Here is a 14,051-nt window from a genome sequence, read left to right as displayed (position 1 = left end):
CTAAGTCATCTCTCCTGTCCTCTGCCCATCTTGAGATCAGTTGTTTCGCTGAGAATGACTATGCTTGTGTAGCCTGAGTTGAGTAGCTTGGTCTAATTTGAACACAGTGGGTGTGGGATGGAAGTCTATCCACTGGATTGAGGTGGTATGGAGTCTGAGCAGGGTCTACTTTGTGTGTGTTTCATTCAGGTAAATCTGGGTTAGTCCTTGGGAGGCCTAGCTTGTCAGGTCTCCAGACTGGGCACTTTTCTTCCAGTGCTATTCCTGTCTGGATTTTTGGAGTGAGACCAGCTGTAAATCTCTCCTGGGGGCTGGAGCCAACGCACAGTTGCCCTCTACTTCAGCCCTTTTTCAGATTTTTATTTCTGTTTTGGGCTTGCAAGGTGGGTGAGTAGTAGAATCTGTCTCTTCCAAGTAGGTCAGCTGTTGCTGGTTAAGGCAGGGCTGGGCCCAACAAGTAGGAACACTTCCTGATGACTATGTGCTTTAGTATCTTGGCCCCTCATTCTCTTCTGTTCTGGTACTTGGTGGTGAGAGCTCACTCCCTCCAGGTTTGTTCAGACCCCCCAGGCTTCCACACTCCCTTGAGTTCCCTGTCCCCTGGTACAGGTTAGTGAATTCCTCTGTGCTGAGGATTAGCCCAGCTTGCAACCTTTCTTGCTGGTCCTTTCCCTGGGTTTTGCACACCCCAGTAGTCTTCAGCACAGAGTGAGGCTGAGGGGCACTCAGCCCCACATGGTCCTTTCCTGCTGGTTCTTTCCCTAGGTTGTGGGCTGAGCAGTACTGCAGATTGGTGCCTAGCCCTGGCCCCCAGTCCTGTTGGAGCCCTTTGCTGCTGACCTTTCCCCTGGGTTGTGGGGTCCTTAGCAGCTGCTGTAGAATGGTGCCTGGCCCTGGTGTTCAGTCCTGCGCAGATACCCTTTCCCGCTGGCCTGCGTTGTGCTCTCCCCATTAGCCGCCTCAGAATGGTGCCTGGCACTAGAGCTCAGCCTTGTTATCACCCTTTGCTGATTATGTTGCTAGAAACTTCTTGCTTCTCTGCCAGGTACTTTGCTGGGTTAGTGGTTATGATGAACCAGTCTGATGTCATCTTAGAGTTAGGAGCCATTTTGTTGTTAAATCAAGTTAAGTTTTGTTTCTGCTTACTGTGAAACAAGTTTCTGTTAGGCCTAACTGTACCTCGACTACCTGTCTGGAGTTCCCTACCTCTGGACCTTTCTGGAGCCTGAGTTACTCCCCACTCTGACATTGCCTTGCTTCATACTCTCCCAAGATATCATGTCAAGTAATTGTGAACTGATGTTTGCTTCTATTTTGCTTGCCAAATTTCCTATTGGAAATCTTAACCTTACAGTTTGTGAATTATGAAAACCTGCCTTCTCTTATGCTCAGAGCTGCTCTCTAAAAACCCTGCCTTTGGGTGAGGCAGCCAGCTGGCCAGATTCTGGGTGCACAATACAGCTTGCTTCAACTTGACCAAATATTTGAATCGGTGGTCTTTTCTTTGCATCATGGGTTTAACAGTTACTCTCAGACCTTCATTTTATTAGGAGAAGGGTGAATTGTGTGGAATATTACTTCTTTCTTCCTTGGCTTGTTTCTTTGGTGAGGCTCCTATTCTGCCATTTCAATCAGAAGCAGCCCATATTATGTTTTCTACCTACTGAAATATGCAACTTTGGATGTTTCTATAGATGTTGGGCAACAGTGCTGATATGAGATAGGTGCAAGGTAACCTTTTAAAAGATAGGTAGTTTGTATGATAGGTAGTTAGCTAGGGACTGTCCCACATAAGTGTGGAAGCTACTTTGCCTGCCCTGACAAGACTCTAACCCATTTCTGATCTAGTCTCACCCAAGGTAGCGGCAAGCAGCAACTGCTCAGCAGTGCTTTTCATTTCTTTGATAACTTGGACAAGGATCCAAAGTTGGGATCCATGGACTTGCGGCTTGTGTGCAGTGCATTTTTATGGAATTTAGCCCCTTCCTGCAGTTTAGGAATCCCGCATCAGCACCATTCCTCTCTCTCTAGAGCTTTGATATTTGAGTGTGTGACTAAAGAGAAAGTTATGGCAGTCATGTGGTTGAGGGCAGCACAGAAGAGAGAAGCTTATGTACCTTGTTCCTGAGGAGAGAGAAATGGAGGTTGTAGGAAATTTTAGAGGAACAGTGAATGACTGATTTTATTTGAGAGAGAGAGAGTCAGATATATATGGAGAGAGAGAGAGAGAGAGAGAGAGGGAGGGAGGGAGAAGGAATGGGCATGCTGGGGCCTCTAGCCCTGCAAACAAATTTCAGATGCATGTGCCACTTTGTCCATCTGGCTTTATATGGGTATGGGGGAAATGAACCATGGTTGTTAGACTTCCCAGGCAAGTGCTTTAACCAACTAGCCATCTCTCCACTCCCTCTTCCATTTTAAAATTATTATTATTTTTACTCTTTTGAGGTAAGGTTTTACTCTAGCACAGGCTGACCTGGAATTCACTATGTTGTTTCAGGGTGGCCTCTAAATCATGGTGATCCCCCTACCTCTGCCTTCCAAGAGCTGGGATTAAAGATATGCGCCACCAGGCCTGACTCTAAAATTAATTTTTTGACAATCTCATACATGTATATACTACTCACCTCCCTCCTAATCTCTTTTGTTCTCCTCCCATTCAACCCCTTCTGAGCTACTCCTATTTTCATGTTTCTTTTTTTCCCCCTCTGAAACAATGAGATTAATTAGGGTTGCTGGCGTTAGCATGGATTTGGGGGGTTATTTACTAGAGCATGGGCTATACCATTGAAGAAAATGTCTTCCCCAATCCCTCTGTTTCTTTCTTGACAAATGGTCTTTATAGCTTAGATTGGCTTTGAACTTGTTTCATCCTCCTGCCTCTCTATCTTGTCTTCTGCTTCAGCCTCTTTTTTTTAAGGTAAGGTCTTGCCCTAGTCCAGGTAGACCTGGAATTCGCTATGTAGTCTCAGGGTGACCTAGAACTAACAGTGATCCTCCTATCCATGCTTCCTGAGTGCTGTGAGTAAAGGTATGTACCACCACCTTCCTTCAGCCTCTTGAGTACTAGAATTATAAGTGTGAGTCACCAGCTCAGTTTACCCCTTTTTTATTTTTCTTCTTCTTTGTTTTTTTCTTTGAGGTAAGGGGTAAGGTCTCCCTTTTGCCAAGGCTGATCTGGAACTCACTGTACTCTCAGGCTGGTCTTGAACTCAAAGTGATCTTCTTATCCTCCTACCTTGGCCTCCTGAGTACTGGGATTATAGGTCTGGACTACCATGCCTGGCTTAGTTTTCACTGTTTTTTAAAAAAGAATGTTTATTTATCTAGAGAGAAATGAAAACATACTAGGACCTTTTGCTGCAAATGAACTCCAGACACATGTACAGTGTTATTTATGCATCTTACCTGGATATTGGGAAGGCTTTGGAAGCCACTGCCCTTAAGCCCTGAGCCAACTGCCTAGCCCAACATTTTTTTTTTGGCAAATAATACATTTAAGCATGTTGCCTAGTACTGAGATGGGACTTACTTTGGTGGGGGGGAGGGTTCAAACACAAACCCCAAAGCTGAGTTTGTATTTGCTTTACCAAAAAATTGAAATAAAACAAGACTGAGAAGGCTCATTTTGGTGAATTACTACACTTTATTCCATAAAGTCCAGGAACCAAAGGATAAAGAATGGGTATATCTACTTGCTCTAAGGGCCCATGTATAAAAATGTCTATGGTCCTAGAGAAAAAAAAAAATGAAAAAGAATAGAAAAGAGAGGCCTTAAAAATAAGGCAACAGTGCATCTTTGCTTTCCTCCCTAGCAGCAGTCAAGCTGCCAGGATGCGAAGGACAGAAAACTTTACCCATGGGAGATAACAGTCTAGGGACTGGAAAAGAGAAAAAAAAGCTCACCAAAAAATGTGAGCAGCTTCAGACAGCAGGGTGAATGTGTGATGTTAAGCAGCCACTGTTGGTTTTATCTCTGCGTGGCAGACAGGAATTATGATCCATATTTCTCCTGTGGGCCTTCTGTCTAACTGCCTTTCCCTAATGCTACCTATCTCCCTCAGAACAAAATGAGAGCTTTTTGGATGTATTGGTGCATGCTTGTTGTTCAGCACTCAGGAGGCAGGAAAATCGTAAGTTCAAGGCCAGCCTGGGCTATGCTGGAAGTTTGAACTACACAGGGAGACTGTCTCAGGAAGAAAAATAACAACAACGAAAAGAGAATTGAGTTTTAATTTGTTTCTTTTATGGTAAGAATGAAAACAAGGTCATTAAGGTTTCTGAACTGAGCCTTGCAAGTCATGCAGTGCATTTGCCTGGCTGCCCAAGGCCTTTAGTTTCCATTCCACAGCCCTGGGAAACAGCAGTTCTCCACACACCAGTCACATCTGGATCCACCTTTGTTTTCCTTGGGCCTTCTGGATTGCTTAGGAGCATTTCCTTATTGTTTTGTTTTGCTTTTTAGTTTTTTGAGGTAGGGTCTCACTGTAGCCCAGGCTGCCCTGGAATTCACTATGTAGTCTCAGGGTATCCCTGAACTCATGGTGATCCTCCTACTTCTGCCTCCGGAGTGCTGAGATTCAAGGCATGCACCACCACGCCCATTTTAGGAACATTTTCTATAAGTATTTGGTAATTGTTTGGCTAAATCACACATGTTCAAGGTTCTTTGTTTATTTTGTTTTGAGGTACAGGGGACTGAGGTACCGGGGACTGAGGTACAGGGGACTGAACCTAGGGCCTCACTCTACCACTGAACTGCACTGCTAGCCATTCAAGTATATTAAAAAAAATTTTTTTTGTTCATTTTTAATTTATTTATTTGAGAGCGACAGACATAGAGAGAAAGACAGATGGAGAGAGAATGGGCGTGCCAGGGCCTCCAGCCACTGCAAACGAACTCCAGACACGTGCGCCCCCTTGTGCATCTGGCTAACGTGGGACCTGGGGAACCGAGCCTCGAACCGGGGTCCTTAGGCTTCACAGGCAAGCGCTTAACCGCTAAGCCATCTCTCCAGCCCTCAAGTATATTTTAATTAGTTCACCTCTTTGGAAAAACATTGTGTCATGAGAAAATAGGCTTATTTTTTTATATATTATTACTAGGTTTTCAGACATAGGATTAAGCATGAAAATGGGTAGGTTTGCAAATGCCTAGATTGTTTCCTTTCATAGTCCAGGTTGTGTAATTATAGCCGAATAAAAAAATCCTGCTCTACTAGCAAATATGATTTTGTTTTGTGCACTCTTAAGGCATGGCTATGCCGTTTCTTACTGTGAACAGTTTTGTATTTTACACATGATAAAGCAGGTTACTATATTCACATGCATTACTGATAGAATAATAAGCATAATTTTTACCTAGTTTAGGTTTAGCCTTCAACAAAAGAATGTCTTCCTGAGTAACAAAAATATGCAGGGGATACTGTAGGCTGTGTAATGAAGGGGAAGCTTAGCTTTACTGGGAAGTCTGAGCTGGGTGTAACCTAACTAGCTAGAGGATATGCAATTCCTGATTGACAGCAGGACCAGCATTATGCAGATTTTGTAAGGGAGAACACCCAGCTCAGAAACAGTGATTTGAGCTCTGTTAGGAATCACTACATTCGCCCCTTATGTCTTAGTTTTCGGTCTACTGGATTTGTAAACAAATAGCACAAAACAGTTCTTTTGTTTGTATTAAAGTGATCCTGCAGTGCAGTTTCAGTATATCAGCAAGGCATACATGTGTGGAAATTCGATATTCTCACCAAATTAGCTAATTTTAAGCTATGTTCCATGCTTATCTTCAGACCTTTGTGCATTAAATCCTATCTCGAGCTGTTCTCTTTATACACAAGTGGGTTTTGCTTTTGCCTTCCTGTGTACTTCAGTGCGAAGCTTTATGTAGGTCAGGCTTGGCTTAAGCAGATTTCCTGAACCTGCGTCAGCTTAAGCTGGAGGAATTTTAATAAACCCTCCCCTGTAGGCGTGGGCCTAAATGAGGCTAGCCTAGTTAAGCCTGATCTTTTTCTGTTTGTGAAAAGAGCTGAGCAGAGCCGAAGGCTGCATGGTGGTTTCAGAAACTGTCTACTTATTTCAAAAGAACAATGGTAGGAAAGGCTAGATCTTCCAATTTTACCTTATCTGAAAAGCTCGATTTGCTAAAGCTTGTGAAGCCATATGTGAAAATTCTCGAAGAACATACTAATAAACATTCAGTAATAGTAGAAAAGAATAGATGTTGGGATATCATAGCAGTTAACTATAATGCAATTGGAGTAGACCGCCCTCCTCGAACAGCCCAGGGCCTACGCACCCTTTACAAAAGGCTCAAAGAATATGCCAAACAGGAGCTATTGCAGCAGAAAGAGGCCCAATCAGATTTTAAAAGCAGTATTTCTGAGCCAACCAAGAAAGTTATGGAGATGATTCCCCAGATTTCCAGCTTTTGCCTGGTAAGAGACAGGAACCACATACAAAGGTAAGCTTTATTTTATTTGTTGTGGAAAATTATGGCGCCTCCTATCTTTGGGGCTTTGGCTTAGCTGTAATAGAGATATGCATAGCAAGCATCCCCACCAGGGGAGCAATGAATAGTGTCTTTGTTTTGCTTTCTTAAAAAAGAAAAGTGAGGCTATAAGGATTTTTTTTCTGCTGCACTGGATTTAAACTACTTTTGACTGTCTTCTTCCCTCTTCCCTTTTATAGTTTCTAAAAGTAAATGTTAGGGAAGAATAAATGGGATGAAATTTGTGACATCACTTCATAAACTTTTAAAAGACTATCATATTAATTGTATAAAGTAATTAGTTTCATTAAGACATTTTCATATATGTATATTTATTTGATAAACTTTAAGCTTCGAAATTAAATTGTTTTTAAGGGAGGAATTTTTCTTATTTATGATTGTATTTCATTGGATTTTCAATTTCATATAAAATGTGTATGGAGTTAGTTTCAGAGGAAATGGTAACTTTGCTTTTCTAAGAATTATCACTGTGTACACTTATTAAATGTGCACTGAACAAAACTAAAAACAAATAAACCAATTAATGACATGATTGTATATGAAGACAGGTTTCATTATTTTTCTAACATTTTAAATAGATAAGATGGGTACAGCTAAAGGCAGTTAATCAACATCTATTGAAGAGATTCAGATTGCTTAATGAAGAGTTTTATTGATTAATATTTTCATTTTGATCTTGGGTCACAAAAAAGGGTTACCTTTCTTACATAGCTTTGCAATGTTTTCACAGTATGAGTTTTAATAAGAGCAGTCTGGGTTTTTTAGGGTTAAAGACTATTTTGGGTTAAATTTGTGCTCTTTGTAATTATTTGCCTGAGAATCTTCAAAGCTGTTTGTTACCTTGTCACTAATTCAAACTTTAACCTTTGGCAGAAGATAAAAATGACCTACATTTTTGTGAATCATTTAGGGTAATTTAAGCAAACTGTAAACTCCTTGTTAGTTCAAGGGCCTTTCAAACAAAGCTTTACACAGTGTGCTTTTCTACTGATAGTATACACATTATATTAGCAAAATTACTGATTACTTGGGAACTCTTTGGAGTTAGAAAAATAGGAAGAAAACACTTTTAACTGACATACCTGACATACATATTATTTTGGCAATTTACTAGAAAATACTTGCTTTTTACTGCTTATTTGTACTTGATAGAACAGTAAAAAATATATCTCCAGTGGCTATCTAGGACTTGGATATATAGTAGATCAATTGGTTAAAAAGTTTCCTGTAGTGACAAGTAATGAGATACTAATAATATTGGATGTATAACCACCTTCACAGTAAAATTGTTAGATTTAGTGTTACTTATTTATTTATTTTTTTGCCTCCTTCAAACTGTTGAGAAAAATGGCTTTTACATTACAGGTATATAAAACTATATTTTGGGTATTCAATTTTAATTTTTATGATTTGAAAATTACACATTGTTACTGTAGTTAGCTGTATTGTACTTAGCATAATTTAAAAACTCACTGACATTGAAGAAGACTAACATAAATATAAAAATATCTGCTTACATTTTGACTATTTCTGTGTATACATACATCATATACATAAACAATTTTTGAGACCATTTCCCTGATTAAAATGAGTTATGGGTTAGGTAATCTATATATTCTTAGACCTACTGTTTAAAATAATACCAAGGTTTTACATTTTTCAGGGGAACACATGAACACCATTTTTATTTTAGTATCTACACTGACATTTTCTCTGTTAGCTTGTTTCATATATTTAATTATATTTAATGTGTTTATACTTATTTCATTGATATCTTGAATCTTAAGTATCTCAGAAATTTATAATTCTGTGATCATAATTATGTTTCTACATCAATATATGGCTATTAGCCTGAGAAAACTCCATTCCTTATAAAGCAATATTATTGCATGTACTTTGTATTTAGAACTACATACCTATTTTATAAGTTTATTTTTATAACTCACACTGATTTGACTATTTTTCTCTACAAAGCAGATTATAGTTTGCTTTTATAGTCTCTTTGACTCTAAATTCAAATTTATAAATTTTGGAAGTCCTTTTTATCTTGCAACCTCCCCTTAAAATTTTCTTTTTTTCCCCCCCAATCGTATTGGGTTTTGGAGGTCAATTCTCATTCTAGCCCAGGCTGACCTGTAACTCACTCTGTAGTCCCAAGGCTGGCTTCCAACTCACAGAGATCATCCTAACTCTGCCTCCCCAATGCTGGGATTAAAGGAGTGTGCCACCACACCTGGCCTTTTTTTTTCCCCCTGTTTTTCAGTTTTCTATGCTTTGCTTGTAATGTTACAACCAAAATCAAATGGAATGTTACAGGTATAAACATGTTTTTAATTTACAGAGGAACATAATATTTATACTCTACATGTTAATTTGGAATAGTAACTGTGTAGCTTTTTAAAGCTTAAGTTTCATTTGTACCTTAAAAACGTTTTCCCGTTCTAGATTTTAGTGTGCATGCTGATAGAAGCAAATCTTACTATTTTGAATTACATTTATAGTCTGTTGTTTTGTTTGCAGAAACCATAACATGGTACAGAAAAGAACAAAATAAAAGAATTTATATAATCTACAGAAAGTTTTTCACTGATATTATACATTTTATTTAATCATTTCATTTTAATGTCTTATGCAAATGTATAATATTTCTGAAAATTTAAATGCTGTTAGTGAGATGGGAGTTTTATTTTTTTTCATTACATTTTACTTGAATTTACTCTTATTTTAACTTACCCATGTAGATGATTAATAATGTTACTGTTACTTACCTATAAAATATCCCTAATGTTAACACTTCTATTGGGCTCTATAATCTCTTTGTCATCTATAGCTTTTTATTTTTAAATTAAGAAGTCAAGAAGCAAGACTATATATAGTTTTCTGTTTTTTGCTTTTTGGAGGATTTACTCTAGCCCAGGCTGATCTGGAATTCACTATGTAGTCTCAGGCTGGCCTTGAACTCACAGAGATTTTCTACCTCTGCCTCCTGAGTGCTGGGATTAAAGGCATGTGCCACCGCATCTGGCTTTAAGACTATATAGTCTTAATGCTAGCTTCTTGTTATACATGAAAAATTTGAAAATGTTTGTTTTTTTGAAACCAGGTTTTAGTATGTATCCCAGGCTGGCCTTGAACTGTCTTTTATAGTCCAGATTGACTTTGAACTCACAGGAATCCTGCTCAGCCTCTCAAGGAGGGGGATTACAGGCATGTGCTGCCATGCCAGCAGGATTGCTTTTTAAAAACCCAGGTGCTTTTTCATTTCTTGGAACCTTTCCTTGCCTCCTCTTGGGCAAGAGCTTCACATCCATCCTTCTCTTAAATTATATCTATAATCTCTATAATAATACCATTCTAAACCTCAAAAAAATCCCCAAATTTAAAGATGAGCTGTGCTTATAATATCAAAATAAATACTATGCCAGAGTTCAAATTATGCTAAAACTTTAGTGTTTCTCCTAGAAATACATTTTTTAGAAACTTAATATAAATGTAATAAACCTTCCCTTTATATAGGCCATTTAAATTTTTTTCATTAAAATTATTTTATTTGTTTACACAAATAAAATTTCAAATTCAACATATAATGACCATCTTCTAAGTACCGTGCTGAGTTATGATACATGCTGGATATAAACTGATGAGTGATACTCTTGCTGTGTGAACATCACTTGAGCATGTTTGAAAGTCTTAAAGAGCCACTGAGTCAGGCTGTTCAGGCTAGGTTAAGGGAAAAAGTTATTGGATAGCTAGAATAACCCTCCCATCGTTGGACATAGTTCAAAGCCCTACAAATTATTTATCTATTTTTCTTTGAAGGGGGGCAAATGCAGAAATCAATAGCTGCTGTAGCTAGCCTTCCACTGTGTGTCTAGAAATCATCCACCTTTACTGTTTTCACATCAGTCTGGGAGAACAGAAGCAGGAGGGCTTGGGCTTAGGTATAGGAACAGCAAAGTATAGACTACACAAAATGATTCTTTACACCATTTAAGAATAACAAGACTGTAGCTGGGCATGGTGGAACACACCTTTAATCCCAGCACTTGAGAGGCTGAGGCAGGAGGATCACTGTGAGTTTGATGCCAGCCTGAGACTATATAGTGAATTCCAGGTCATCCTTGGCTAGAGTGAGATCCTACCTCAAAAAACAAAACAAAACAAAACAACAACAACAAAAAAGCAAGAGGCCGGGTGTGGTGGCGCACGCCTTTAATCCCAGCACTTGGGAGGCAGAAGTAAGAGGATTGCTGAGAGTTCGAGGCCACCCTGAGACTCCATAGTGAATTCCAGGTCAGCCTGAGCCAGAGTGAGACCCTACCTCGAAAAATCAAAAAAAAAAAAAAAAAAAAAAAAAAAAGCAAGAAAAGAAGCTTTGACATATCTTTGTTGAGAACATTAAAACAGTTTCTTGCTCAGTGGATAAGAAGAGCGTTTGCTGCTCAAGCACGAGGACCTGACCCTAGTTCTCCACCTGCCACATAAATAGCTGGTATGGCTCTGCCAATCCCCTTTTAAATTTATCTCATCAACTTTATATAATATTTATAATTTTCCTTTTTATAACTTTACCTATTTTCACGTAGAAATAGAAGAGAGACCTAGAGAATGAGAATGGGTGTGCCAGGGCCTCCAGCCATTGCAGATGAATCTAGATGTATTCACCACTTTGTGAATCTGGTTGTACATCAGTACTGGGGAATCAAACTTGGTTCATTAGGCTCTGTAGGCAAGTGTCTTAACCACTGAGTCATCTCTCCAGCCCCTTTATAATTTTCTGTTCTTTTAAATCCTACTTTTTTTTTTTTTTTTTTTTTAGGTAGTATTTCACTCTAGCCCAGGCTAACCTGGAATTCACTGTGTAGTCTCAGGGTGGTCTCCAACTCAAAGTGATCCTCCTACCTCTGCCTCCTTAGTGCTGGGATTAAAGGTGTGAGCCACCAAGCCTGCCTTAAAATCCTACTTTTAAAGTTAAGGATGGAAGGCTAGGGATATTGTTTAGTGGTAGAGAGCTTGCTTAGCATGCACAGGACACTGGGCTCAGGTCTCAGCACAACAAAGCAAAACAAGTTAAAATCCAGGTGTGACACACACCTTTAGTCCTAGCTTAAGGGAGAAAGGCTAAGGTAGGAGAACCATAGTGAGTTCAAGGCTAATCTAGTGCTACATAGCAAGTTCTAGGTCAGCTGGGCTAGAGTGAGACCTTGCCTCTATACAAAACAAAGCAACAAAAACAAAGGCAAGTTAAGGATGGAGACATATATTATTGAAAGTTTAATCTTAGTCACTTTAATTTGTTATTTCCAGTGTTAAACTTTTTGTGTTGTTGCCTAATTTTAAAGCTTTATGTATATGTGTATGTAGTGGGGCACTTTTTTTTGGACAAAGGGGTTGATAAATTGCCTCACCTGTCCTGCAGCCTTTCTGGTGCTAGGATTATAGAGATGCACCATCTCTCTCTACTCGAAGGTTATTATTTAATGTATTTGAAGTATGAAAATATGCTATAAATTTACCCTTCATTTGGTTTACATTTTATAATGCTCTTTCTATGTGCTATAGTGCAAACTTGGATGAGGCTGAACAAGCTGGTACCAGTTCCCTGCAGGTAATGCTGGATCACCATCCCGTGGCTATTGCAGTGGAGGTGAAGCAAGAAGAAGACATTAAACCACCTCTTCCACTGGTTTTAAATCCTCAACACAGTGATACTGTAGAGCCAAGAGAAGAGCATGAATTAGTACATGTTATGGAAAGATCCTTGTCGCCCTCACTTTCTTCTGTTGATATGAGAATGACATCATCTCCATCTTCTGTGCCAAGGAGAGATGATTTTTTTCGCCATGAGAGTGGAGAACACTTTAGGTCACTGCTAGGGTATGACCCTCAGATCCTGCAAATGTTAAGAGATGAGCATCAGATAATTTTAGAAAATCAAAAAAATTTTGGATTATATGTTCAAGAGAAGAGGGATGGATTGAAAAGAAGGCAGCAGCTAGAGGAAGAGCTACTAAGAGCAAAAATTGAAGTGGAGAAGCTTAAAGCAATTCGTTTACGGCATGATTTACCGGAATATAGTAGCTGCTAAGATTTTTTCAGTTTTTCAACTTGATCTTTTTAATTTTGTCAAAATTACTTTCATCTGGGAATATCTTGAAACCGAACACTTCCTATAAAAATATTAATTCTGATTTGGAAAAAAAAAACTTTTGACGTTTTACTTTTCTTTATAATCCTATCCATTTTATACATGTTTTTCTAATTTTCTTTTCAGATATTAAAACTTAAGGATTGGCATGGTAATATTTTTATTGTCTTTCCACATTTTTTCTAAGATATTTAGTTGTTAGCATTACAAAAGATCTTTTGTTTTTTGATGATTGAAAATACGCATGAGCTGAAGAGATGCTCAGCAGTTAAGGCACTTGCCTACAGAGCCTAATGACCCCAGTTCAATTCTCCAGTACTCATGTAAAGCCAGAGGCATGAAGTGATGCATGCATCTGTTTGCAGTGGCTAGGAGGCCCTGCTGTGCCCATTCTCTGTCTGTGTTTCTTTTATCTCTCTGCTTGCAAATGAATAAATACATAAAATATTTAAAAAAAATACACAAATTGAGTGTGGTGGCAAATGCCTGTAATCCCAGCATTTAGGAGATGGAGACAAGAAGATAAGGAATTCAGTGTTATCCTCGGTTATATATGGAGTCAAGGTCAGCCTGGGCTACAAGTGATCCTCTTTGAAAACACCAAACCAGGGCTGGAGAGATGGTTCAGTGGTTAAGGCATTTGCCTGCAAAGCCTAATGATCAGGGTTTGATTCCCCAATACCCACATAAAGTCAAATGCACAAAGTGGTGCATGCATTTGTTTGCAGTGCCTGAAGGCCGTGGTGTGCCCATTCTCTCTGTCTGTCTCTCTCTGCTGGTAAATAAATAATAAAAAAAAATTGAAACAACAGCAACAAAACCAAACCAAGCTGGGCATGATGGTGCATCCCTTTAATCCCAGCTCTCAGAAGGCTGAGGTGGTAAGATCACTGAGTTTGAGGCCAGTCTGATGCTACAGAGTGAGTTGGAGGTCTGCCTGTGCTAGAGTGAGACCCTACCCTCCCCTTCCCCCCAAAAAATTCTAACAACACACATGTTTGCATAGATACATACATATTTCTTTAGTGTTTTGAGTCTTCAGCATTTTTAGTTAGAACTTCAAAAGTTACAGGTTTTATGTTTTTGGTTGTAGTGGTTAGGATTGAACCTAGGACCTTACGGTAAGCATGTACCTTTTGACATTGTGCTACATCACTAGACTCTCTTTTTTTCTTGTTTGGAGATAAGAACTCACTATGTAGTACAGAAAGGCCTCCAACTTGAGATCTCCCTGCTTCAGCCTTCTGAATGTTGGAATGACAGATGTTTGTCAGAAGTTTTCAAGTACTTGGGCTGGAGAAATGTTTAGTGGTTAAGGCATTTGCTTCCAAAGCCAAAGGACCCAGGTTTGATCCCCCAGTACCCATGTAAAGCCAAATGCACAAGGTGGTA

The 14,051-nt window shown here is 39.1% G+C and overlaps 2 protein-coding genes across 5 annotated transcripts in view; both read left to right on the top strand.

The window, feature by feature from the left end:
- Rad54b (RAD54 homolog B) overlaps positions 1–14,051 on the top strand; it is a 140,234-nt gene that overhangs the window by 42,714 nt on the left and 83,469 nt on the right. The gene's annotated exons all lie outside the window — the stretch shown is intronic.
- LOC101610328 (fibrinogen silencer binding protein) lies at positions 5,577–13,036 on the top strand. Its single transcript, XM_004657032.2, has 2 exons — positions 5,577–6,463; positions 12,074–13,036. Exons 1-2 carry the CDS (start codon positions 6,090–6,092, stop codon positions 12,597–12,599), a joined length of 900 nt encoding a protein of 299 aa, XP_004657089.2. The 5' UTR covers positions 5,577–6,089; the 3' UTR covers positions 12,600–13,036.

Source organism: Jaculus jaculus, chromosome 2 (assembly GCF_020740685.1).
Source record: "Jaculus jaculus isolate mJacJac1 chromosome 2, mJacJac1.mat.Y.cur, whole genome shotgun sequence".
NCBI lineage: Eukaryota > Metazoa > Chordata > Mammalia > Rodentia > Dipodidae > Jaculus > Jaculus jaculus.
The sequence above is the reverse complement of the archived record's forward strand: the minus strand, read 5'-3'. Positions and strand labels throughout refer to the sequence as shown.

Excerpts from the sequence above, each read along its gene's own strand:
- LOC101610328 (XM_004657032.2), top strand. The coding sequence starts at position 6,090 with ATGGTAGGAAAGGCTAGATCTTCCAATTTTACCTTATCTGAAAAGCTC. Across the intron at positions 6,464-12,073 it reads GACAGGAACCACATACAAAG|TGCAAACTTGGATGAGGCTG; the intron begins GTAAGCTTTATT and ends TATGTGCTATAG.